At 47.1% G+C, this 27485-nt stretch overlaps 1 protein-coding gene and 1 pseudogene across 3 annotated transcripts in view; both read left to right on the top strand.

Moving 5' to 3' along the window:
- Window positions 1-2187: 2187 nt before the first annotated feature.
- On the top strand, window positions 2188-9618 carry LOC148120570 (EKC/KEOPS complex subunit Tp53rkb-like; annotated as a pseudogene).
- A 9594-nt stretch (window positions 9619-19212) lies between these two features.
- Window positions 19213-27485, top strand: part of Arfgef2 (ARF guanine nucleotide exchange factor 2) — an 81549-nt gene continuing 73276 nt past the window's right edge. For all 3 annotated transcript variants that reach the window (XM_048441111.3, XM_048441110.3, XM_048441109.3), the window contains exon 1: window positions 19213-19477. In XM_048441111.3, the coding sequence (XP_048297068.3) occupies window positions 19357-19477 (121 nt within the window). In that variant the 5' untranslated portion in view covers window positions 19213-19356. The remainder of the gene's footprint in view (window positions 19478-27485) is intronic.

Here is a 27485-nt window from a genome sequence, read left to right as displayed (position 1 = left end):
GACACACTTCTCTAAAGAGACCACACCCACTCCAACAAGACCACACCCACCCCAAGAAAGACCACACCCACTCCAACAAGACCACACCTTTTACTAGCGCCACTCCCTTTGGGCCATTTTCTTTCAAACTGCCACACTCTTCCTTCACAGCAATCTCAACTTTGGCTCAAGATTGTTGGTCCTGTTAGCAACTAATCAATAAATCTTTTAACTATAATTGGGTTGAGTCTATAGTCTTTTCCCAGGGCTCACAAACGCTGTAACACTTCCTACTGCTGTCTGGGGGACCAGCCTCCAGCAGCACGGGGCTTTGATGGGAATCCACAGAGTCAACGAGGCTAAATTTTTCTATCTGAGAGGGGAAAAGAACACTCACACACTCTCTTGATATTTTCCTTCTTTATTCTTATTCTTCTTTATCCTCTCTCTATTCTTTCTCATCTCATGTTGCTTTACAGCTTTTATACCCCAACAGAATCTCCCAAGCAGTACAAGAGTCAAAACAGTTGCATTCCATTTTTCAAGTGAATGATTATAGATGAAAACATGCTTTTCCTCTCCCTCACATGCTTAAATGCTTTATGAATCGTAGGTGAAAAACAAATTATCCCAAGAACCCACATACATTCATACCCAAGCAACTTGTTACAGAATAACCATGCGGCAAGCAAGGTGTTCTTGTCAGGTCTCTTACTGGCAGGCTGCGTTTTGCAGTTACAAAGAAAGGGCCAATTACTTTATTACTTATCCTGAAAGGTAATCTTATAAAGAGTCTTAAAGAAATCACAAACCCAAACTTTTATATATGAAAAAGAATCAGTCAGCTCTACTTTAAATCTTTAGGGTGCATATCCATTCATTAATAGTTTTTACATCAGGAAATTGAGGACAGTGTTATGCCTAAATCTGCAAAGTTCCTGCAAAAGACAACAAGGAAACCAAGTCCCATGTGTAAAAGCAAAGAGCCTTTATTTTAATCAAGTTTGCAAACTTGGGCTCTCCACATGTCCAACTTATTGGAATAACCAGAGATTCCCCAAGTAGTAAGGGTGGGGGTGAGAGGTCTCTGAGGTTTAGGACCCCTGATTGACTGACATTTGTCTAGGGATGTCCTACTGAGGTGCGCTGGCAGGTGAGTCTATTTGACAGCAGGTGGAATGTTAGGCATTTTTTTTCGAATGGTCTACTCTTGGGTGATGGTCGAATATCTCAGCTTGTGGTTCTTTCCTGCTACCAGGTATTGCTTCAGGGTAAGCTACTAAGACTCGGGCCTCTTATCAAATTTATCGAGGGCCAGAGTTCTACTCTGACAGGTGATAATGATTGGAAATAAAGAACTTCTTTTGGGTGACCTGTCCATACTTAGCTTACCATGGCTGGTTCCCACAGACAGAAATGGGTATAAGGAATTAATCATCACCTTTGAGCATCAACCAAACCTAGCAAGGAGAGTACATCAGCCAGTAATAATTGGGCTGCTTTGTTCTTGTTCCCTGACCTTAAAGAGTCCCGCATTCAACTGTGTGCCTTTCTGGAACTTCAGATTGTCTTCTTGGGTTTTTCACCTCAAAGTTATTTAGCAAATAACTAGTCTAACTTTGCTGTTTTCACAGCTTTGTTTCAGCTGTGATGCACTCTGGGACCTGGTTAAAAGAATGTAAACTAGCTGGGCTACTGGGACTCAATTGTTAGTCATTAACTTGAGCGACAATCCGGACTCCTTAGGTGAGACTCATGGACCTTGGCTGTAAAACATATCCTTGTATTTATTTTTATTCCTCAAAACTCTGCATAGGTTATCATTATTATTATCAAATTCGACAGTACAGCTTAGGTAGGGGTCATCTTCTTGACAATCCACAGGTAAAAATGCCCAGTAGAATGGGATGTTTCCTAGAGATAAACACACTACAGGCAGTGGAGGTCTCCCCACATGCGCTTTCACCATGCTAGACATCAGAGAAAGAGAGCCACAGCAAACATGTAAAGGCACAGCAGAAGCAAAAGACGTTCCTTTTGGGGTCTGTAGTTCTGTGGACTTGTCTAAACGAGATTGGCCCATCAGAGGATTTCCTTTTGCTTGGTTGACACCTGGAACTTCCATTGCAACTCGGGGCACCTCTGGCATGGCCCACAGGCAACTTCCCTCGCTTTTGTGAGGTTGGGGGCTCTCTCTTTCATCTGTCAATGGCGCTGGTCCACCTGTCTGTCATCCTGGAGATGACATGCTCTAAATTGCAAGTAACAGACAGGTAAAGTGATGGAAGAAAAGTAGGAATGCCTTGGTTCACTTGTGTTTGAAACCTGCTTCAGGCACAGCTGTATCCAGTCCCAAGGGGCATTGTCAGCACACAGTAATCCTCCCTGCCTGTTCTCAGGCCGGTCTCTGGGGTAACCCAGACTCATATTCCCATAGCTTACTTTCCTAATAAGAAAGAATTTCTCCAGTCCAGGTGTGGTGGTGCAGACCTTTAATTTCAGCACAAGGGATGTAGCAACAGGCAACCGGCTAATCTCTGTGAGTTCAAGGCCATCCTGGTCTAAGTAGAGAGCCACAGGACAGCCAGAGCTACCTAGAGACCCTATTTCAAAAAAAGCAACAAACAGTAATAATAAAAATAAATAAAGAATTTCTCTTTCCAGAGAGATCTAACCAGAGCATCAGGATTGAGACTCCCTAATCACATCTGGGAAGTGTGTGTATCTATGAACCAACAGTGTGGAGCAGGTAAAGGTGTGCTGATAAGTAGACCTGATTCACACCAGAGTGGAATGTTTCCTTTATCCATTTATTCTTAGATTAAGTGATTAACTGAGCCTGAATCTACTGAGTTCCTCCTGTATGCTAAGAAGGCTTCCAGGCACTAGAAACCCCTCCCCCCAAAAAAGGTAAAGAAACATGGTCCCCAGAGCATCCTGAAAGGGACAGCACTGTTAGCACCTTGGCCTGATGTGGTATTCCCCTCTGTATGCTGTGAATACCACTGGTTAATAAAAAAGCTGATTTGGGCCTGTGATAGGGTAGAGCAGAGCTAGGTGGGGAAAACTAAATGCTGGGAGAAAGAAGGGTGGAGTGGGAGAGAAGCCATGTAGCCCGGCTGGAGACAGATGCTGGAACTTTACCTGGTAAGCCACAGCCTCGTGATGATACACAAATTAGTGGAGATGGGTTCATGTAAGATGGAGGAGTTAGCCAGAAATATGCTTAAGCTGTTGGCCAAACAGTATTGCAAATAATACAGTTTCTGTGTGGATATTTTGGGTCTGAACTGTCGAGCAGCCAGAACGACCAAGCAGCCTTCCTGACAACATTGGTCTCTCCCCCAAGGAGATTCAACCCACAGTGCTGATCTCCAGAACTATGAGAAGTGTTCAGGGACTTCGATGGCCACCATTGAAAACTGAGGAAGGAGGGTCACTCTCTACTGAGGGGTGCAGATAGCAGGTACCGGTTCCTCAGGTGACTCCTGTTGGAGAGAGCTGGCACAGAAGAGGGAGGATTTGAGCAGCATCTGGATAGACGTTCGAATGGCCTTACATGAGCCCCCATGTGACTGTGTCTAGCATAATTTCCCCTGGCTTTTAAGTGTGTCGTTTGGTTGTTGCTGTAGTGGTAAATAATACAAGATGCCCTGCCATGTACATCACTGTACCAGCAGTACTGGGCACTTTGGCTCAGCTCTCAGTGCACTAAGTTCAGTGCTGAGACATCCTGCCCTCTCAGCAGAGATTAGGAGGCAGTAGTCTCTAAGAGATGCAGGAGCTCCCTGCAGGGCCTCATGGGCTGCATTAAGGTGTAGGTACTTTATCCTCAGCACAGTGACGAGCCATTGAACATTTGATTCGGGTTTAAAGAGCTAAACCCAGTCTGACTTAGCAAGCCTGGCTCTGGTCAGCGCCTTTGCACGGTAGATTTCTAAGGCAAAGGGTCAGATGGTTTTGGTCACCACAGCAATGACCGTGTGGACACAAACAGTTATGATAATGAAGCTACAAACTTGAGCACTGGGGAAATAAAGGGAACCGGTTCGGGATGAGCTTTGCTGGAAAACATTCTCCACACAAAGGGTCTGATGTGTGAAAAGGGTCCCTTCATAGTATGAACGAAACCCAGGGACCACAGAGCCAGGATGCTGGTGCCATAGCAACCCTGGTTCAAATGGCTTCTCTTCTGTATATTCAACAGGACCCCAAGGAGCGTAGGGCAGAGGCAGGGTGGGGAGAGGCCATGTGAAGAGGGCCCCTGTCCACTGGCATTGCATAATCACTCTCTTCTTTTATCTGATAAACCCTGGCCCCAGCAGAACCAGGCATCCTCATTTTGAAGATGAGGAAACCGAACACAGAGGGATGGTGCTGGCTGCTGTCACGCTGATGCCAGACACTGGTGGCATCTGGGTAGAGAGCTCTGCCTAGTCCCTTCCTCTCTGCAAGCATTGCAGTTTGGACAGTGATGTATCCTGGCAGTCGGGAGGCAAGGAATGCCACAAAGTCACTGTAAGCATAGCAGTTTACAGCTCTGCTCCAGGCAAAGGTTTCCCCCGCTGTAACAGCTCTGCCCAGCAGGGGAGGGTTTCCCAGTGACGCTACTATGGCTCTGGCTCTGCTCAGGTCCAGTGAAGTGTTACAGCGCTGTTCTGCTTAAAGGAAAGTTTCCGCAGCTACAGTGTTACAGCTCTGCTTAGGTTCCCCTGAGTGTAACAACTCTGCTCAGTTAGGTAACTGTTACCATTCTACTTGGCTCTGCGCTGGCTCAGGCTCCAAAGAAAGTTGTTACAGCTGGGCTTCTCTCGGAAGAAAATGTCATACCACACAACAAACCTCACGCAAGAAATTTTGGGGGAAGGAAGAATTCAGGAGGGTGGCTGCCTCTGGGATGAGACTACAGAAAACTGGATTTCTGGGAAGGGGGCGGGTACAGAGTTTTCCAGGGTGGCTTAGGGTTGGCGGATTTTTGTGCACAGGGGCTCAGGGATTGGTGGGATTACATGGTCAGGGATTGGTGGGGTTTTGTACTCAGGAACATCTAGGATTAGTGGGATTTCAATCCCTGTTCTGTTCCCAAGTCAGGGTCAGGCTGTTTTTCCTTGGCCCTGTTCATTCCCACCTGACTTAAAGAGCATGTTTCCATAGACTGAAGGGAGAAGATCATGAGTTCGATGTTAACCTGGGTTACACAGTGAGACCCTGCTCAAAAAAGAAGAAAAAAGAAAATGAAGGGAGAAGGGTAAGGAGAGAGAAAGGAGAGAAGGGTAGAGTAGTGGAGGGAAGGGAGACCCTAAAATGTCTCCAACTTAGAGCAGGCTCCCAAAGTCTGAGCATCACCAACCAGCTTCTGGGGAAAGCCGAAAGTGAGACGCTGTTGACCGAAAGTTGCCGAGCGGTCACGGAGATAGAAGAGCTTCTGGAAGGACCAATTCGCGTGTCTGGAAAACCAGAGCTCCGGAAGGTCGGGCAGGGCAGAAGAGAGCTAGGGCGGTGTCGTGCGGCGCGGAAGCAAGGATTTCCGAAGAGAGCGCTAGCCGCGCTGCGGGGGTCGGAACTAATCGGAGGCGGAGGCCGAGGCGCTGGGCCGCGCGAGGCGCGAGAGCGCAGCTGGCTCTTCCTGAGCTGCCTGGAGCTGGTGCAGCAGAGCGCCGAGGCGCACGGCTTCCGCGGCGGTGGTGAAGCGTCGCTTCCTTAAGAGCTACCGGCGCCCGGCGCTGGAGGCGCGGCTCGGCGGGCGGAGGACGGTGCAGAAGGCGCAAGGCGCGGGCGCTGCTCCGCTGCCGCCGCGCGGACGAGGCAGACGGGACTGGAGTGGACGGGGCTCCGAGGCCCAGAGATGGGGTGAACGGGACGGGACGGGATGGGGTGTCCGCACGGGACACCTTTCCGTTTGGTTTGTTGCTTGGCAGCTATCTCTAACGTGTCGTTCAGCGCACGGAGCCTCAATTTCCCCGTTTCAGCTTGCTGTAGTCCTCTCTCCATTTGGTAGGGTTTTTGTTTTTGTTTTTTGTTTAGTTGTTGTTGTTGCTGCTGTTGTTTGTCTCTGTAGCTTTGGGACCTGTAGTTTTAAGCACTGATGTTGACTGGAAGATGGTAGAGCACACCTTTTATCCTAACACTCTTAAGGCAGAGGCAGGAGGATCTCTGTGAGTTCGAGGCCTGGCCTACAGAGCGAGTTCCAGGACACACTCCAAAGCTACACAGAGAAACCCCGGTCTTGAAAAATAAACAAACAAAAAGTACCGAGTGCCCTGACAGGCGCGTATCTGGAGCCAGGCTTGCCGGACTCAGATTCTACCAGTGCTGCTTCCCGTGTGGCCCTTTAAAAGTAAGTTGTCTTGCCTCAGTTTCCTCAGCTGTAATGTGAAATCATAGTCGAGGTCGCATCTCGGGATGTACATCACGTTTGTATGTTGCCATGGCATTCAATAAACGTCAGGCTTCATTAAATAATTTCTTTTTTGCTTGTTGTGCCTTTTTTGGACCTCACTACCTCGCCTGGTCTCAAACCATAAATATCTGCCTGCATCTGCTTCCCAAGTGCTGGGATTAAAGGCGCAAGCCACTACTCCTGGATGTTTATTTTTTTCTTAAAACATCTTTTGGTTCCCCCACAAGAAAGCTTTGTCCTCCAGAGAAACTAGGCACAAAGAGGGAAAATGTCCAAAATTCCGCAGACAACCAAGTGCCCTGGCTTTGTATCTGGGATCTGGGCCTTTCTCTTTTACACTCCTTCGGTTTTCTCCTTAGTGGTTGATGGGTGCCAGGAGCCTTGGGAAGCTCAGCAGTGAACAGGCCAGCACTTTCCTGTCCTAGTAGACGCAATGGAGCTGTAAAGTAGTGCCCATATTTTCCTTTTCACCTTCTTTTGTAAGTTTTATCAGACAGAAGTGGTGGCTACCCTGACCCCCATTGACAGGTCTCCAGTTTCTAGGAAAGGGCCCTGGACGAGGTTGGCCGTCAGGAGAGACTCCTGGAGTTAATTGGAGCTATTGTCACCACATTACAGTATCAGAGACCGAGATATAGAGAAGCTAATGGAACCTTGAGGTTTCACCACTAATAAGGAGGGAACTGGGATTTGAACCTGCCTATCCTGGGAAAAAGATGGGTCTGTAAGATGACCTGCTGCTTAGCCTCCTGCTAGTCAGGTCGCCGCTCAGACTGGAGGATGCTTTCCCTTCTGGATTCTGTTTCCTTTGTTTTTTAAGGGAGTAGCAATGAATTCCAGTTCTAAGGTGACTTGAGAAAGGGGAGCAAGCTTTGACACTTGCAGACGCACCCTGGGCTGGACCATAGTCCTGCAGAGCTAGAGCAGGGCTTAGGCAAGCTTCTGGTTAAGTTCTATAATTCCCACAGCATTCCTGAGCCCTCTCCAGAGTAAGAAGATTTAGACTGAAAAACTGGCCCCACCTGGGCAGGTGACGCCTCCTTCATACAGACACTCGCACTAGCACCTGTGTCTCCACTGCAGGGATCGCTGCCCCGGTTGTCTTCTTTGTGGACTATGCTTCTAACTGCTTGTATATGGAAGAAATCGAAGACTCGGTGACTGTTCGAGGTTATATCCAGTCCACTATGGAGACCGAAAAAGACCCCAGTGCCTCCTGGGCTTGGCCAGGAGAATCGGGCAGGTTCTGGCTAGAATGCTTGACGAAGACCTCATTCACGGGGACCTCACCACCTCCAACATGCTCCTGAAGCGGCCCCTGGGGCAGCTGAACATCGTGCTCATTGACTTCGGGCTGAGTTTTGTTTCGGGGCTGCCGGAAGATAAAGGCGTCGACCTCTATGTCCTGGAGAAGGCCTTCCTCAGCACCCACCCCCACACCGAGACTGTGTTTGAAACCTTTCTGAAGAGCTATGGTACTTCATCCAAAAAGTCCGGTCCAGTGCTGAAGAAGTTAGATGAAGTGCGCCTGAGAGGGAGAAAGCGGTCCATGGTCGGGTAGCAGAGTTGCTATAGTGACTGTCCCCCCCTGAGAATACTGTGGGTCGGCTGGGCCTAGGCAGTGGGGTCGTTGATAAGTGGCTTGCGATTGTGCTGTGCCACCATCACCTGCGGTTCACTGTTCTCAGGAGCTTAATGTGCACAAGGCCTGGTCTAGGCGGAACTGGATGTTGATATCTTCTTTGTGTTCTAACAAAGCTTGCCTGAAGATCAGAGGACAGAGCTAGCCACAAGTTAACCATAGAGGTCTGGAGATCTGTACAGACAGGAAGTGATATGGCTGGGCAGAGAGAGAGAGCGGAATATAAGGTGGGAGATAGGAGCTCAGCCCCTTTTTTGGTTGAGGATTTTGTAGAGGTAAGGACTCTAGTGGCTGACTGCTCAGCTTTCGCCCTCTAATGTTTGACTCTGGGTTTTTATTATTAAGACCAGTTAGAACTCATGCTATATGTAGTGCCCAACGTTAGGGCATGAATTCATGCAAAGGCTGCTTGCCTATGGCTTTGCAGCTACTGGCACACACCGGAACTACACACAGGGGCTCCCGCCCGAGTCACTGCCTCCTCGCCGGCTATGCTTTTCTCTCAATTTTCCCTAAGCCTCTGAGCGAGTTTGGAATTTTTTTGTTGCAGCCTCTCTGCAGCAAACTCCACAGGTCCCAAGTGCCAGAGGCACGTGGGCTTCAAATGTTGCAGGCAGACTTACTACCCCTTTGTACTGGCTGGCTCTGGCTTCAGCAGCTCCGGTGGCAGGATCCCACCACTCTTCAGATGTGTTTCTCAGACAACCAGCTCCCTCTCCCCTGTGGGTTGTGAGCTCCCTCATACCCCTTCCTTGGACTGATGTCGGCACACTAGGTAGCTGCTCAGGCTTCTGCTGTTATTGCGACCACTACATGCTTTCAGCTCACGGCTACACGCTGGCAGTTGCACTGTCCACAGCCAGGCTGTGCACCGCCTGTGTGCTCCAGTTAGATGTGCTGCACAGTCTTAGGCTCCACTGCCATCACCATCAGATTTGGTGAGCCAGTTGTCTTAAAGGGAGGAATTAGTTAAAAGAGAGATTTTTTTCCCCATATTAAAAAAAATGGGAAACACTATTACAACAGAGAGAGTTAAGTCTGTATGATTACACAATGCATGGTTTAAATTTGGAACAATCAAATGAAGGGATAATCAACCTGGATTGACATAATGTTAATTATCATTTTGATCATTGTTATTGTTGGTGGGGATTGGGCTAAGTTCGGTTGAAGCAGCGGTGTAGCGGCTGCAGCAGCTCCTGGTGTACATGTCCTCTCATTTGACAGAGTAGCTCATTTTCTTAAGAAATCGGTCTCCCTACTCTACACTGTGTGCAGGGGCAGCTCCGGCAGCGCTGGAGAGGTCCTACCAAGACAGACAAAAACCACATCGTGACACCTCTGGCTTCTGCAGTGTCTGAAATAGCTACATTTGAACATGTCCTCGGTGCAGATGGCATGCACAAATACAGCCCAGCTGAGATGGTTGATGGGATGAGCCAGTGACAGGTGGAAAAATGGGTGATGAGAACAGATGCTCTCTGACTTTGAAGAAAATCTGCAAGCCCTATCGCAGTGATGTTTCTGCTTTGAACCTGCTCTCGACTCTGGTGGGCATGGAGGGGTATGTTTGCACATTAAAATATGGTTTTGGTGAGATGTCTCAGCCATAAAGAGCATGTGCTGCCCTTAGAGAACCTGAGTTCTCAGCTCCCACATTGGGTAGCTCACAACCTCCTGTGTCCCCCAACTTCAGGGGATCCAGCACCCTTGGGCCCCTGGCACATTCACGCATGTGTACATGCCCATTACAGACACGCATCTGGTTGTCCTGAAACTCACTCTGTGGTCCAGGCTGGCCTCGAACTTAGAGATCCACCTCTTTTCTACCTCCTGTATGCTGGTATTAAGGTGTGCACCTACCACTGCTTGCCTTAAAATAGTTCCAATATTTTAATATCATTTTATAATTTTAAAACAAAAATGCAACCTTGTCTCAAAAAAAAAAAAACAAAACAATAAAGAAACTGATTCATGGTGTGGGGAAAGGTGGTAAGCAATGGGGCAGGAACAGTCATCCAAGCCCGAGGAGACAGGCTGTCCAGCGTGGCGGGAGAACAAGGAGAGCCTGTGTATGCCAGGGAGGGAGCAGACAGGCTGCTGAAAAATCAGGCATGTGCCCAGACACCAGACCTCAGGACTGGCGTCCTTGCCATGTGGGGACATTACTCAGGAAAGGGAGACCGGGGAGAAATCCACTACTGCTAGAGGAAGAAAATAGAATAAAAAAGTGCCAGATTCTGTCTTGTGTGAACGCTGAGATACTCTTCTTCAGAATCAACCTAACTTTCCAAAATGCCAGAGACCTAGCCAGGTTCAGGGCATTTCTCATTCAAATCATAACCTATGTTAAAATGTACTTGTTTATCTGGAACTCATGTTTGCATACTTAACCACCTCAGGAGAAGAGAGGGACAAAATCTGAATTACTTCCCTTATTGCTTTAACTATCTGACAAAGAGAGTAAGGTAGGAAGGGTTCTATCGAGATTCTTTGGGGTCCAGCCCCAAGATTCTCTTCAGGGTTCGGATTAGCCGCTACAGCAAACAAAGGGAACTTTTTTCTTAGGGTATCTGGGGGCAAACTAAGATCCAGGCCCTAGTACAATCCCTGAGCAGGAAAAACCAACCAGTCCCTGAATAGGGAAGTAGTAACTTCTAGCCTAGAGGCATGCCTGACCATTTCTGGACCTCAGCCCAGAGAAGTAGTTACCTCTAGTATAGAGGCGGTACCTCTCCCTGAACCATGACATCATGGAACTCCTCCCTAAAATGGGATGAGCCAATCAGCAGGTATCATCCCATAGGGGACAGCTAATCCCAAACCTGTAAACTTGGAATTCCCCAAGCTTTAAAACCCCTTCCTCACACCACTTGGGGTCTCTCCTGCTCTGCTCCTGCTACCTATTGCTGCTACTCCAGGACAGGAAGGTTTGAGCTAACTCACTATAAAGACTCTGCTTTTGCAACAGATTTGGTCTCATGGGGGTATCTCTGTGTTCCAGACTTTGGGCATAACATAATGAATGAGCTCTGTCATGTTGTGCTTTTCCAAATCAGTCTCTTTATTGTTCTGCCTGCCTCTATTCTAATTCTCCTGTCCCACTTCTAGTTTCTCCTTGCTTCTTCTCCTCTAGCCTAATAATTCTTTCTCCATGTGGGCCTTGAAGTAATGAAAAAGTTTACAAGCTGGGCGGGTGGCACATGCCTTGAATTCTAGCACACGGGAGGCAGAGGCAGGCGGATCACTGTGAGTTCAAAACCAGCCTGGTCTACAAGAGCTAGTTCCAGGACAGGCTCCAAAGCCATAGAGAAACCCTGTCTCGAAAAAAAAAATTATTTATTATGTATACAATGTTCTGCATTCATGTATACATGCATGCCAGAAGAGAGCACCAGATCTCGTTATAGATGGTTATGAACCACCATATTTTTGCTGGGAATTGAACTCAGGTGCTCTGGAAGAGCAGTCAGTGCTTTTAACCTCTGAACCATCTCTCCAGTCCAAGGTTTATTTATTATGTGTGCAGTGTTCTGCCTATATGTTTGTCTGCAGGCCAGAGGAGGCACCAGATCTCATTATGGATGGTTGTGAACCACCTTGTGGTTGCTGGGAATTGAACTCAGGACCTCTGGAAGAGCAGCCAGTGCTCTTAATCTCTGAACTATTTCTCTAGCCCCCATAACTGCAAAGTTTTAAACTTCTGATCGATTTACAAAAAGCCTTTAGCCTAGTTTGAACTTTTTCTGAGGTAAAATGAGCTGATTGTGTGCAGTTAGTCTGAGCAAAAGGAATAAAATAAGTTTTTAAGTGTCTATAGTCCTCGTGGGACAAATAGATCTAGTTATGAAGCATGCCCCCGTATAGATTCTATATATCAAAATCATGCAGTTTAATGAAAAGTCATCTTTCTGACCACCATAAGATGAGAGGTCATCATGAGATTATGTACACACATCACATGAGATTCCACACTACAGTGCAGGTATTGGGGAGATACCAAGTGTTTTAGCAAAAGTGAGCAGCAGTTTCCATAGTCAGTGGTCCTGCAGGCCTTTCCTGGAGAGGACTCACCTCCATCAGAGAGTCACTCCTCTAGGGGGTTGATATCTGAATTATCAATTGCCATATTCTGTATATTTCCACAGCCTCCGACAGGGTTCACTGTGGTTCAGAGGTTGAGAGAATGCAGTTTATGGTGGGAAGGCACAGTAGCGACCTCAAGTGAAGGCTTTTGTAGATGGAAGCCGAGAGATGGGGTCAGGCGTTCAGCTTGCTTTCTCCTTCGGCAGCCACATGGCGTCTCCCTGACTCTGCCTACTTTCTCTCTCTCCATCTCTGTTTGGATTTTCTGCCTGGCTGTGTACTCCGTTAAGCCATTGGCTGAAAGTATCTTCTTTATTAACCAATGGCAATGAAGCATATTCACAACACACAGAGGGGAATCCCACATCACTCGTAGGTGATTCCAACGCCAATCAAATTGGCAATGAACACTGACTGGCAGGGACAGAGAACAAGGGAGACAAACAGCAACGTGATCACAGATAGCATGCAGTAGGAAAAGGCAGACTGGAGAAGAGCCAGTGATTACTGACCTGGACTGGGAGAGAGGGAGGAAAATGCTGGGAAGGAAGCAGTCTATCCAGGGCTGAATCAAGGGGAGCAGCCAGAACCTCCCCTAGACCCCCAGGAATGAAGGGGAGCAGCCACAGTCTCCCCTAGTCCCCCAGGGATGAAGGGGAGCAGCCACAGTCTTCCCTAGTCCCCCAGGGATGAAGGGGAGCAGTCGCAGTCTCCCCTAGTCCCCCATGGCTGAATCAAGGGGAGCAGCTGCAGTCTCCACTAGTCCCCCAGAGCTGCATCAAGGGGAACAGCCACAGTCTCCCCTAGTTTCCCAGGGCTGAAGGGGAACAGCCGCAGTCTCCCCTAGTCCCCCAGGGCTGAAGGGGAGCAGCCAGTCTCCCCTAGTCCACCAATAGCAAAGAGGTCATTGCCTCCACCCAATAAAGTCCCACCCGGCACTAGAGGAAGGAGAGTGTTCAGTTAAGACTGCTGCTGGCGGGCCAGTGAGATGACTCCAGCAGATGAAGATGCCTGCTGCCAAGCCTGATGGCCCAAATCACCAGGGCAGCCAGGGCTGTTCCACAGAGAAACTCTTGTCTTGAAAAACCAAACCAGACCAGACCAAACCAAAACAAAACAAAAAAACCTCCTCACTTCTGGTTCCATCCACTCTGGGAATTCACCCTCCTAAGAGAAGTGCCCACAGTGCCGCAAATTTCCAGTCCACAGGAACTATAAGGTGATAAATGCCTCATTTTTTGTTCTTTTCTATTTACAGTTTTTTTTAAGGCAGTGTGTTGCTATGTAGCCCAGGCTGGCCTCAAACTTGCCTGTTCTCCTGCCTCAGCTCTCCAGAGTGCCAGAATCATAGGTGTGAACTACCATGTCTGGTTTTGTTTAGGTTATTCTTTTTAGTTGTTTATTTTAGGACAGAATCTCTCTATGTGGCCCTGTCTGTCCTGAAACTCACTATGCCGATCAGGCTGACCTCAAATGCTCAGAGATCTGCCTGCCTCTGCCTCCTGGGTGCTAGGATTAAAGGCATACATCACCATACCCAGTTATTATTACTATTAGTTTTTAATCTGACCAAGTTGCCCAAGCTAGCCTTGAAATCACTCTCCTTCTGTTTGGCGTCTGAGCAGGTGGCATCACAGATGTGTACCTGGCTCTGATGCATAATTTTAAACCATTAGTTATTCAGATCACTTGATGTATAGCAATAAATAGTATACAGCAGCTAGATACTGCCTTTTCAAATTAAGCTCATTGCAAGTAAGAAAGTGGTCAGGATAATGTGGGAGCAGGTGATGAAAGAGGGGCTTCAGACAGGATAGGAAAGGCCTCTTGTTTGTGATAGGAAGGGGCCAATGGCATGCTTACAGTCTCAGTAGGTAGTATACATCTCATTTCATAACCAAAGGCCTGCAGGAACGATTTTGAAAAGAAACTCATAGATAATAGCAGCTTCCTACACTCATAGTTTTAATAAATGATAATGACCTTAAAAGATAAGCCAAAAGAAAGCAGTGTATAATTTACTAATTTTATTTCAATAGATAAACAGGCACAATTAAAGTAGAAGACAGGATGGAGCTGCCACCCACAGACAGCATCTGCCAGCCCCACCCACTACAGCAGCAGCTATGGAACCACCAGTACGGCACCAGTCACTAGCAGGAACGATGGTGCTCAGGTTGTCAGTTGATGGTTAGTTACTCAAGTCTCTGACAAGAGGTAACTTAAGGGAGGAAGGGTTGGTTCAGCCTCCAATGTGAGTCCATCATTTCATACTGGTAGTCTGCAAGCAGAAAGCAGACAGGAAGAGAGGCCGGTCTATAAAACCTTAAGCTCCAGTTGGTGGTGGTCACACACATCTTTAATCCCAGCACTCAAGAGGCAGAGGCAGGCGGATCTCTGTGAGTTCGAGGCCAGCCTGGTCTACAGAGTGAGTTCCAGGACAGACAGGGGTGTTACACCCCTACTTCCTTCAGCAAGGCTCCACCTTAAAGATGGCTCAACCTTCTGAAAGGAATGGCCCCCACTTGAAACACATGATCATTGTGCTTTCAAACACAACAAGATGGCAAGCCCTGTGTGGTGAGATTCCAGACAAAACGTCATGGCCCCTTGACTTACAATGAGAGTTGTATTTCTGGAGCGCTTTACAGTATTCAAATTACAGCTGGGAGTAATGGGACATACCTGGAATCCCAGCACCTGAGGAGCGGAGGCAGGAGAATCAAGAGTTCAAATCATCCTCAGCTACATATTGAGTTCAAGGCTAATCTGGGTTACATGTGACCCTGTCTCTAGAAGGGGGGATGGACCCAAGCTATGCAAAACATACTGTGTGCTTTTATGCAAAGTAGACTCCATTCCTAGGTCCTGTCCCTGTTAATACTCCTCAGCTCCAGGATTGCCCAGCCACATGGCACATGCAATCCTTGTTTTATGGGCTGACCCAGATCTGGATGGTATAATTCCAGCAAAATGCCGGCTGTGGCCCAGGCCTGCAGCCCCAGCTACTCAAAAAGCTGAGACAGGACATCACAACTTCAGGCCCACCTAGAGTTCAAGGCCTATGTAACTTGATGAGAACCTGTCTCAAAATAAAATATGAAACGAAGACTGAGGGATATATCACCAGCCAAGCGCATACATGGGTTCAATCCCCATTACCCCAACCCCAAATTTCAAAACATCTTCAGGGACCTTGGCCTTTATTGAGAAGCACTGATCGAATGACGCAGGAGTGCAGAAGCCAATCTCTCTCTCTCTCTCTCTCTCTCTCTCTCTCTCTTTCTCTCTCTCTTTCTCTCTCTTGGTTTTTGGGACAAGGCTTCTCTTTGTAGCCCTGGCTGTCCTGGAGCGCATTCTGTAGACCAGGCTGGCCTCAAACTCAAGAGAGCTGAATGCCTGCCTCCTCCTTCCTTCTGAGTGCTAGGATTAAAGGGATGCATCACCATCACCTAGCTAAAGGCCAAACTCTTAAAGGGACACGAAGGAGCCTAGAGCAGTCTACCATCCCCGAGAAGGAGGAAAAGATGGGAGATGAGGTTTGAGAGCTTAGGGAGCCTGTGCCAGCTTGTCACCATAGAACGGTATTGATAGTCAGCTCCACAGCTAACAGGGAGCCATGTCTGGGTTTTAAGTAGAGGGGTGGCATGATCTTCATAGTGGATAGCAGATCATATAGTGTATAAATGGGAGGAAGGAGACCAAGGCATGAGACAGGCAGAGTTCCTTTACTATCACTCAAGCCTAGGGAAACCAGAGGTCCCAGACACCTGCCTGACAAAGGGAAGTGCAGATTTCTATTGATTTCCTTGAGGGGAGTGGGGTTAAAGTTTGGCAATTGTCCATTCATTATTCATGCTATTTTGGGGCTGGGGATGTGGCTCAACTGATAGAGTACTTGCCTAGCATGCATGAAACTCTGGACTTGAGCTCCAAAACTATGTAGACAAGGCACAATAGCATATGCCTGGAATCCCAGCAGTGGAGAGGAAAAGGCAAGAGGATCAGAAGTTCAAGGCCAACCTGAGCTATGTGAGACCCTGTCTCAGGGATAAAGGAGAGATGTTCTTGTCCACACACATCTTGGCTTTGTGTTTGGTGGGCACAGTGCGCTCAGGAAGTGTTGTGTTGCTCTGGTAGCTGCCCTCTTCCAGCTTTGGTTGAGTCTGGGCTTTATATATAACAAGGCTGAAAGACTAAGGGTGTTTGGTTTGTCAAGGGTGAAACACAAGAAACACATATTGGCTCCAGTGGACATGAGGTCAAGTCCGCCCTGGATTGTTGTCTTGGATAAAACATTTTCCAACCTATCAAGTGAATAGAATCTGACTCAGTGGTTGAATTAGTTAACAGGGCCAGATATGGTCTGAAGTTGGAGCTACCCAGAGTTTTGTTCCATCTCAGATGCCCATCGGGTCCTGCAGCTCTAGTAAGGAGTCACCACTGTAGCAAAAGTGGCCTTTGGGTGTCTGTAACCAGGCAACCGTTACGTTACCATAAGGTACACAGCAGTGTCATCTGCCAGGAAGCTAAGGGGAGGCTCATAATGCATCGCTCCAAAATTAATGACTTTTAGGTCAACCAACAGATGACTTTTGCCTTTAGAGCTTGTCTGTGTGCTCTCTGGGCTGATCTGGGGGCTTCGAAGGGCATTGAATGGAACAAGGCTCCCCCTTGGCAACAGTCCTCCCTTGTCTTTGCTTGTTTGCCTGTGACCCTCCCTGGTGTGTAGGGCCTGTCACTCTCCCTGGTGTCTTGTCAAGGCTGTTGAAAGCATCCTCTCAACAACCAGCAGTTAAGGACGTTGAGCTTGCTTGCCTTTGGTTCCCTCGCACTGAGCCCTAAATGTCTCAGTCTGACCTCCCTGCAGGATATGCAGCTCAAAATGTAACTTTTCCACCTGGTGCTGTAATTTGAGAATTTCACACATTCATGCATTTGTTCATTCATTCATTCATTCATTCAAGACATAAGCATCAAGAGATTCCAGTGGTTGATGCCGTGTAACAAGCACCCCCAAGCTATAGTGACTTAAGTGTTTGTTGTTTCCCTCCAGTACATGGGCTTTCTAAGCAACTCTGCTGGTCTCACTAGAGTGTCTCATGCTGCTGTATTCTCCTGCTGAATACAGGTTGGCTGAGGGCTGGCTAAAGCTGGGAAAACTGGGTTCTCTCTATGTGCTCTTTGTTCTGGGACTCTTCTGAGAATCATGCAACACCCTGCAAGGAAGGTACGGGCCAGGCCTCCCTGTGCCCAGCCTCACACCCTGCCACTCTGTGGGTCAGGACAGTCATGAGGGGAGCCCAGGCTCAGGGGCGTGGAGAAACAGACTTCTTCCTGTTGACAGGAGCTTCGAAGTCACATTGGAATCAGTGAACTCTCCAGTCTTGAAATGTTCCACCTGGCTCTAGACCACATCCAGGGACCCAGGCCAACAAAATGGCAAACACGAAAGGTCTGCAAATGCCGTTAGGAACACCAGTTAGGGAGACACAGGTGACAAATGAGCTGAGCATTTGAACGTGTGTCATTCCCAAAATGACCACGAGGAATAACGTTTGCTTGTGAGCCGAAGCATCAAGGCTGCCCTATGGGGAGGCAGGCAGGGGCATCAGTACTGCCAAGATGTTAGTACTGCTGAGCCACAATGTGGAAACTGCCCTGGGGTCAGTGTCTCTCTTCCACTCGGGTATAGACCATGCCACACTGGCCCTCTGAGTCAGTTTCTTCTCCTGTCAAGTGCTCCAAAGGTCCCTATCTTGCCCTCCATACTGTGAGAACTTGAGGCTGATGAAAACTGATCAGGAAAAAAGGGGGAGAGTCCTTCTCAGCAGCATCACCAAAGACTGCCACTTAGAAAGCAGACGTTCAGGTGTGGGGCTACTCCTACAATCCCAGTTGGGGGGGGGACGACAATATTGAGTTCAAGGTCAAGGTCAGCCTGGGAGGCTTGTATCAAAAACAAAAAACAAACAAACAAAAAAAACAAGGCAGCAAGCAAGCAAATTCCATAACCAAGGTGGTGCTGTACAGCCAGACAGAAGGATTACTGCAAATTCAAGGCCAGCTTGGTCTACACGAGTTTCAGGCTAGCCAAAACTACAAAGTAAGACCCTGTGTAAAAACAAAAACAAAACAATCAGACAAACAAACAAAAACCAAGCTGAAGCCTCCAAATTACCTAACCAGGAACTGTCTCCCCTGTGGCAACAGGACTGGTTTGGCTTGTTGACAGGGACGCAAATCCTGAAGGGCTGGGGCACTAAGAATAAACCTTCTGACCTTCCCTTCACCTCACTGCCCCTCTTCTCGTGCCCTTTCTTTCCCTCCTCTCTGCCAGCACGTTCTTTCCAGATTTCCTCACCTGTTCCCCTTCCTCCACTCCAGTGCCATCTTTCTCCACTTTCTCTCTGCCTACTTTTCTGTTCCCCTCCACTCTGCCCAGTCCCCTCTCTTCCTGCCTCCTCTCATACCCACCCTCACCTCCTGGCTTCATCCTCAGCCCCTGTTTTCACTTCCCTGAGCCTCCCCTTTCCGCTCAGGCTTTCTCTGCCCTTCCTGTATCCCCCTCCTCATCATGTTCCTATCCTCCATCGCCTGGCTACTCCTTTCTCTTCACTGTCCCTACTCTCTGACACCTCATTCCTTTCTCTCCCTTTGACCTCTCTTGCTTATTATCACTCTCAATAATTCTTTTTTACAACTTTTTACTTTTTCCCTCTTTCTCTTTTCTCAGTTCATCTGTCTCATGCTCTTTGTCCCCTCTCTTCCCTCCTCTCCCCTTCAGGGCTGCCCACTTCGTCAGCCTTTCGCCTGTGACTACCACGCCCCCCTACCTGACCCAACCCACTTAGACCAGCCCTGCATCCCAAGGTCAACCCACCCAGCCTGTGTAGGCCCCGCCCAACCACAAGACCACGCCCACATATGCCCCTCCCCCACAACCCCCTTCCCACCCACCACGCCCCAACAGGGCCCTGCCCTCATCTTGGCCCCGCCCCCGGGCTGGCCCCCGCCCTTGGGGTCACAGGGTCGACCGACGCACCGCAGACGTAGCGACACCGCCCGTCACGTGGTCACGTGACGCGCCTCAACATGGCGGCGCTGTGGGGCCGGGCCGTCTCTTCCTGACAGGGCGGCGCGCACGGACGCGGCCGGTGCCGGCCCGGACGCCTGGTCCATCAGCCTCGCTGTCCTGCTCGCTCGCGCCGCCGGCTCGCGGGGCTGCAAGCCCCCGCCGGCCGGGGCCATGCAGGAAAGCCAGACCAAGAGCATGTTCGTGTCCCGGGCCCTGGAGAAGATCCTAGCCGACAAGGAGGTGAAGCGGCCCCAGCACTCCCAGCTGCGTAGGGCCTGCCAGGTGGCGCTCGGTGAGTGAGCCGCCCCGGCCTGGCCCGCGCCGGCCTCCCCACGCCGGCCGTTACCCTCCGGGCCTGCTGGCCTCCGCTTCCCCCAACCCGAATCCCACCCTCCTGGCTTCTTCCGCCTCCTGTCCTCAGGGGAGCTGGTGTCGGGGCTGCTGAGACTGGCCCAAGGTCACCCAACAACTTGGTGACAGCCGGAGCTGGTTCTCCAGCCTCCTTGCCTAGGGCCTTGCCACGACTTCTTGTCTCGTTTCCTGGTTCCTTCGTTCAACCATCTCCAAGTCCTCAGAAGCAGTCGCCTTTGCTCTTAAGTTTTTCCTTTACCTGGGCTGTTCTGGTTGGGGTTCTCCCACGTGAGCGAGCAGAGCAGGTGAGAGAGCTGCCCAGTTGGTGCTGAGGAACCCCAGAGGCATGATTTGAAAATGTCCCACTGGAGAACACCCGGACTCTGAGCTCTTCACCTCGCAGGCGTGCAGGGTGATCAATATTCTAGGCACTGGACAGTGTGCAAGACATCGCCTCATTTTAGGGCGGGTTCCTAAAATAAAGGTTCTGCCCAGCAAAGATACTTGTCTGATTTGTTCAGTGCGCTGTCCTGTGCACCTATGATAGTATTTGGCATATAGTAGTTTCTCAGTAAATATTTGCTTGTTGAATGGATCCATGGATTATGGAAAGAGAGACGTCTCTAGCATCTAACTAGGTAAAAGCTTGGTAGTTGACACCAGCATCAGTCTTAGTTATTTATCAAGTGCTAGTGTACCAGACACTGAGGACATGGCCATGATGGGGAAATGGAGTCCTTGCTGACTCCTGTGGCTCTTACATTCTGGTAGCGCAGACAGAACAATACTAACAGATACTGCCGTGAGATGAAAGAGCCGAAAGTGAACCAGAGGACCCGAGATCTGCTTTAGATTGGATGTGACGTTTGAGCCCACTTCTAAAAAAGCAAGACATTGTCTACCATGTGGAGTTTCGAGAGGAAAAGTTGTGGGTGGAACAGAACATTTGACCAGATCTGTCTTCCTGCTAATTCACCACCCTAATGCCTGTGCAATTCCATGTTAGGATCTTTGCTGCTGCTGTTGTTGTTTTCAGAGACAGGGTTTCTGCGTGTAACAGCTTTGACTGTCCTGGAACTCACTCTGTAGACCAGGGTGACCCCAATCTCACAAGTGCTGGGATTAAAGGCATGTGCCTGGCCCTCTGTGGGGATCTTTTTAAAGGGACTGTTTTCCTAACACATTGAGCAAATAGAAAGGCAGCTTTTCTGTTACAGTCAAATTTCTCCATTTGGTGCAAATAGAGAGTTCACTTAAGACCTCAGAATGGACATGGGATCTTTGTACTTCCCTGTGGAAGGTCTAGGCCTTGTGGGAAGCATTCGTGAGTCCTGTTGTTGTTGGAAGGAGGTGTTTGCTGCCTGTGTAATCCAGAAGCAGCTAATCTTGTGGAATTCGGGCTCTGTGGAAGGCAGTTACTGAGACCTAAAGCTTTAAAGCTTTTCTGTTTCGAAAAGCAGGGCTGAGAGTTGGGTTTGGTTTTGTCGGGACTGTAGGGGAAGCATTAGAAAAGCAGCCTGTGAGTTATAATGGCAGAAGCCTCAGGGTGAAACTTGCCTGGACTCCATTCTTCCCATAGTTTTAATTTCCTGTTTAGAAATTTTAACATCAAATATCACACTGCTAGGATCTACTTATAAAATTGTCCTGTGGGCCATAGCATTGGTGTATTATTAGATATTCTTGGATCATGTTTTTGTTTAGAAGTTCAGATTTTTGTAAGTCAGGATGTAGAAATGTACATTTGAATTATTCTACATGTGTGTCCACATGTGAACATGCATATATGCATGCACATTATATACACATATGTGTGTAAGAAATGGCTCAACAGGAAGTAATTGACTCCAGGTTATGTGAAACTGGAGGGAAGGCTCCTTGTTACCAATGATTAGGGAATTCACACAGGACTCCTTTAAGGGAACCATCCTTTAAGAGAGTAGCCGTGTGAATAGTTAGTGAAAAGACTTGCTTTTATTTCTGAGCAGTAAAAACATCGCAGTGTATATGGTGTTCCTTCACTCTATCTCAAGACCTTGTCTTGGGTCTAAGTAATTCCATTTAAGAAGAGAAATGTGTGGGGCTGGAAGACAGCTCAGTGGATAAAGTGCAGCATGAGTGTGAAGACCAGAGTTCAGCTCCCCAAAACCCCCGTGTATATAAGACAAGCAGGTGTGGTGACTGCCTATAGCACAAGCACTTGGGAGGTAGAGCTAGGGAGTTCTTGGGGCAAGCTGGTTAGCTAACGAGCTGAATTGGTAAGCTCTGGGTCAGTGGGAGACACTGCCTGGGGAACCAGAGAGCAATCAAAAAAGAAATCCAGCATCAACTTTGGGCCTCCATGCTCAAGGGTGAGAGTATGCACTCCCACATGTGGCCATGCATACTCTGAATGTGTACCACATGTATATATATTAAAAAAGAGGAATAAATAAAGAAAAATGACTGAAGTGTGGAAGTCGGTAAAAAGTATAATGCATTTTGTTTGTTTATTTTTGTTTTTCAAGACAGGGTTTTTCTGTAGCTTTGGAGCTTGTCCTGGAACTCACTCTGCAGACCAGGCTGGCCTCGAACTCACAGAGATTCGCCTACCTCTGCCTCTGCCTCCCGAGTGCTGGGATTAAAGGCCACTTCCCAGCTTGCTTGCTTGCTTGCTTCCTTCCTTCCTTCCTTTCTTTCATATTTATTTTATTTATTATGTATACAATAGTCTGTCTGTGTGTATGTCTTCAGGCCAGAGGAGGGCACCAGACCTCATTACAGATGGTTGTGAGCCACCATGTGGTTGCTGGGAAGTGAACTCAGGACCTTTGGAAGAGCAGGCGGTGCTCTTAACCTCTGAACCATCTCTCCAGCCCCATATTTATTTATTTTTAAAGCAGGATTTTTTTCTCTTGCTTTGCTTTTTTTTTTTAAACTTTAAAAAGAAGCTTTTATTTATTTTGTAGCATGTGCATTACAGGAAACAAAACCCAAGAAGCCAAGAACAGTCACCCAGTCACATGCAGCTCAGCTTGCTGTGCCCCTCTGGATGCCGCAAGTGTACATACATTAGGCAATTGAGGTTACACAGTATGCATCATGCTTGCCCCCACGATGTGATTATTCACCATCTAAAACCCCACGCTACATGAGTATGTTGATAACCAAGAATACACCACGCCATCTCAATCTGTCAGACAATTGCTTTGCTTTTTTTAAGTGATTTATTTTTATTTTATATGCATTGGTGTTCTGCTGGTATCTATGTCCGTGTGAAGGTGTCAAATCCCTTAAAACTGGAGTTACAGAACAAGACAGATGTGAGCCACCATGTGGCTACTGGGAATTGAACCTCCAGTCCTCAAGAACAGCAAGTGCTCTTAATCACTGAACTATCTCTCCAACCCCAAAAAAGTACAATATGTTTTAAAGATAGTGTGTAGATTGTCATTAATTTTGGTAAGAACTGTAAGTGACCAACGAAAACTGAAGTGTTTGGATGATAAAGAGTCCTCACCAGAAACTGTTTCTGTGACAGGTTCCTGCCAGTTACAGTGGGATGAGGAGGATGGGAGGCAGTGTTAGGGTTTCAGGGCTGTATCTCATATCTGTGAAAAGCTCTGAGCCTTCTGGGATTCAAGATCATCTGGGTTCAAATCAGCTGCCTTTACTTGCTGTGTTTGTTCTTAATCTTCCACATTTGTCAGGGTTACCGGTAAGGTGAAGTTAGCTGGATGCTCAGCAGATGCATGCTGCCGCAGAATCTAAGCACGCTGATGTGGTTCTTTTAGCCTTGGTTATGTCTTTCAGGAGTCACTTATTGATCTGCTTGGTTTGTAGATAAAATAAATGAATGTAATTATGGGACCAGAGAGCTGACTTTAGCAGTTAAGGAGTGTTAGGAGTGCTGACTGCCTTTGCAGACCTGGGTTCTATTCCCATTACTCACATGGTGGCTCACAACCAACTATGGGTGCCAAGAGATTTAACACCCTCTTCTTGCCTCTGTGGGCACACATATGGTATACCTATCTACATGTAGACAAACACTCATCCAAATAAAATAAAAATAAATAAATCTTTTCTAAAAAATGTGATTACATGATGGATAGGCAATGCTTGTTACAGCGTTAACTTGCTAAGTGCAGTGAAGACAGGAGTTGTATCTTGTAAAAGCAGGGATGATCAGGGTGAAACAAGATTGGAGTGACCTAATGAGTCATCTCTAAATATCAAACACATAGATAGATGGTGATCCAAATCGGGGGTGGTGTCCTTCTAACTCTGTCAGAAGAAAACAAGAGCCTGTGAGAGTATTCTTCTCCTGAGGACATTGTTGCTTTTGTCTCTTTAATGGTGCCTGGATTGCCTTAATAAGCTCCAACCTTTCAGCTCTCAATTGGAGAATTTAATGCCATTCTTAAAGCCTTCCTTTTATAATTGTCTTACTTAGGGCCTCTTTCTTAATGATGTCTCTATATTTCCGTTCTTAAATTGTATGACGTTTGGAAAGTTGACCAAAAGGAATAAAAAATCTTAAGTGTTTTTAAATTGAATATGGAAAGATTTATCTACTGTTTAACTGGATCATCCTAACGATCCCCCCTTCTCTGTGTGTGTGAGAAATAGAGTATTTAATAATTTAGTATGCAGAAAGTACTATGAAAGGGTCAGAGTGTTCTGTAAATGCTGTCATGCTCAGTCATCATGAAAATCTAAGAACAAATGTGTATCTATTTTTCATATAAAACTGACTCTGTAGTTACGTGTCTTTGAAAACAGTCTTACACTGGTGACGTTTCAGTGAAGAGATTGTTTTCTGTAGCTGAATTCTGAGATACATTTGAAAGCTTATGATCAAAATGATCTCTTACTTTTTTTTTTTTTGAGACAGGGTCTCTCTCTGTGTAGCTCTGGCTGTCCTGGAATCGACTCATTAGACCAGGCTGGCCTCAAACTCACAGAGATCCTTCTACCTTTGCCTTCTGAGTGCTGGGATTAAAGGCATATGCTACAAAAGATCTTTTCTCTCTGTAGCATTTTACTGTCTTTGTTGTGCTGGTAGGTGGTTTCATATGAGCATCATTGAGCTAGCTTTTTCCGATTCGTGATGTCTGTCTGCATCAGCCACATTGAGCTCTGTCCTACAGAATGATGACTGTTTAGGGTACCTGTGCAGTGGGAAACAAAAGAGAGTGGTTTGCCCACAGCTACACAGTGGGTGGACAAAGGAAGCTGCAACTCCCATTTATCTAACCTGTGGAGGATGAAGTCCAGTCTCAGGCATGCTGCTTTCTCTGTTTGATACCAGAGTTTAGAGCCTTGTGGGTCACGGGTGGCCATCCATTGAGCTCTTTGAGTGGCACACTGCAGGTGAAAGGCAGACTGGTGTGGGAGGAGGTGTGGGAGGAGATGGGGACATAGTAAGCACAAGCAGGACTTTCTCCAGGGTTAGCTGTACTGTGAAGAGGACGAAGGAGAGGTGGTGTGTGGGTAGGTGTGTTGGTTTGTTAGTTGAGCTTGTTTAAATGTCATTCAAAAGAAACAGTTACCAGATATATTTATAAGCTCTAGCTGTGTAGGAATAGTCAGCATTTAGGCCTAGAGATGTGCTCAGTGCAGTGGTTGTCTAGCATGTGCAAAGTCCTATTCACAGCACAAAAATCCTCTTGTCATTGTTAGGAAGAACCTTAAGTGTGAAATTTGAAAAATGTTAAAAATACTGCGACTTGCTTAATATGGCACATACCTGTAATTCCAGCATTCTGGAAACTGAGGTAGGAATATCATGAGTTGGAAGCCATGCTTTCCTATCTATTGAGATTCTGTCTCAGAAATGACAACATTTGATGCATTGGTGTGTACACCTCTAATCCCAAAACTTGAGAGCCAGAACAGAAGGTTGCTGTAGTTTGAGGCCATCTTGATTTACAGAGTGAGTTCTGTACTCGCCAAAGTTCTATGACAAACTTTTATCTCAAAATCCACAAATAGAATAACTAATTGAAACTGTTTAGAATAAAGCCTTCAATTTTAGTAAATTCTGGTGTTTGAATTAAGAATTTTGTCTACAAGTGATATACTACATTAAAAACTGAACTGGAAGCTGGGAGGTGATAGTGCAAGCCTTTAATCCCAGCCCTTGGGAGGCAGAGGCAAGTGGATCTTTGAGTTAGAGATCAGTTTGTCTACAGAGCAAGTTCCAGGACAACCAAGGCTCTACAGAGAAACCTTGTCTTGAAAAACCAAACACCAAAACAAAACCTGAACTGGCAAGGCTCATGACCTCTACAGATTGCTATTTAAAACAAACAACTGAACAAATAAAAAGACCAAGATATGTAGTGTATGTCCTTAATCCCACCACTAAGGAGTCAGAGGCAGACTGTAAGTTTGAGGCCAGTGTGGTCTACAGAGCAAGCTCCAGGACAGCCAGGGCTACACAGAGAAACCCTGTCTTGAAAAACAAACAAACAAACAGCTAAGAAAAGAAAAAAGAAAGAAAAGAAGAAACCAAAACATAGGAGACTGAATCGATGGCTCATTGGTTAAAGCCACAAACTGAAACTAAACTGTAAGAGGACCTGGGTTTGACCTACATGGGTGGTTCAGTTCCAGGGAATCTGATGTGCTCTCAGTACCTTGCACATACATTGTGTGCAGACATTCAGGCAACACACCCATACATACAAAATAATAAAATAACTTAAAAATATAAACTTCCGTTTTTAAAAATAGATTTATTTTATTTTTATTGTGTGTGCACATGTATGTGTATAAGTGCCCATGAAAGTTAGACGATGATGCTAGATCCCCTGGAAGAAGAGTTATAGGTGCCTATAATGGGTGGATGCTAGGAACAAAACTCAGATCTCTACAGAAACAGAATGTGCTCTTAACTGCTGAGCCATCTCTCCAGCTTCCTGCAGATTACTCTTTGTTGAAAAGTTTTGTAGTATTCAGGAGGGAGCTCACCTTAGAGCAACAGCAGCTGAACATTATGTTGTGTTGGTAATTAAAATGCATGTCAAGATCGGTGGGAAAGGCTGACCCTTTGCTTATACAAGTAAGCTAATCTAGTTTCTTGGTGCCTTGTTTCTGAGATGAGAATATCTACTGACCCGACTGAAGTGAGCTAGCACGGCTAGTGCCATGAAGAAGAGGCACAAACAGGAGCAGGTGGTGACCTTCTGTTTCTCAGGCCTGTGTGGCCAACGAGGAGGACGTGGGTTCTCACCCTTCTCTGCCTCATGAGTTGGTCTGTAGAGCTCAGGACTCTGACTGGCTGAGCGAATGAATCCAGACCTGTACTCTGTACTTGTAAATCTTGGGAGAGTTAAAGCAGTGCCAGGGCGATTACAGAGAAGAACAGACCTGTGAGAGCGTGTGCTTCATCACAGGATGCAGAGTCTTGAGTAGCTCGGGCGGGTTTTCTTATCATGGCTCTCTGCAGGCGCAAGTGACCCACCAGGAGACTGCTTGGCGGGTTTCTTTCCAATGAGGTTAGCTTAGAAAATAGTTTTACATTTGCTGATTCACTCTTGTACTCTTTCTGCCAGGCTAGTCTTGGTTAGCATGCATTCTAGGTTTTATGGTTTATGGGGATAACAAGTCTTCTGTGATGGGATGTAAAGGATTTCCACTGCTGGGCAGTGGTGGTGCACACCTTTAATCTCAGCACTCAGGAGGCAGTGGCAGGCAGATCTCTGTGAGTTCAAGGCTAGCCTGATCTACAGAGTGAGTTCCAGGACAGGCTTCAAAGCTACATAGAGAAACCCTGTCTACAAACAAACAAACAAAAAAGGCTTTGTCCCTCAGTGCTAGGGAGCTGTCTATGCATATCTGTGCTGTGTATTTTGTTTTTGTCTGTTGTCCAGACAGTCTGACTTTCGTTTAGAGGGATGTCTTGTGATCATAATGCCAGAGGAGTAAAATAAACAAGGGGAATAAAATAAACTGTGTTCTGA

The sequence above is a fragment of the Myodes glareolus genome, chromosome 10 (assembly GCF_982192425.1).
Source record: "Myodes glareolus chromosome 10, mMyoGla1.1, whole genome shotgun sequence".
Classification (NCBI taxonomy): domain Eukaryota; kingdom Metazoa; phylum Chordata; class Mammalia; order Rodentia; family Cricetidae; genus Myodes; species Myodes glareolus.
The sequence above is the reverse complement of the archived record's forward strand: the minus strand, read 5'-3'. Positions and strand labels throughout refer to the sequence as shown.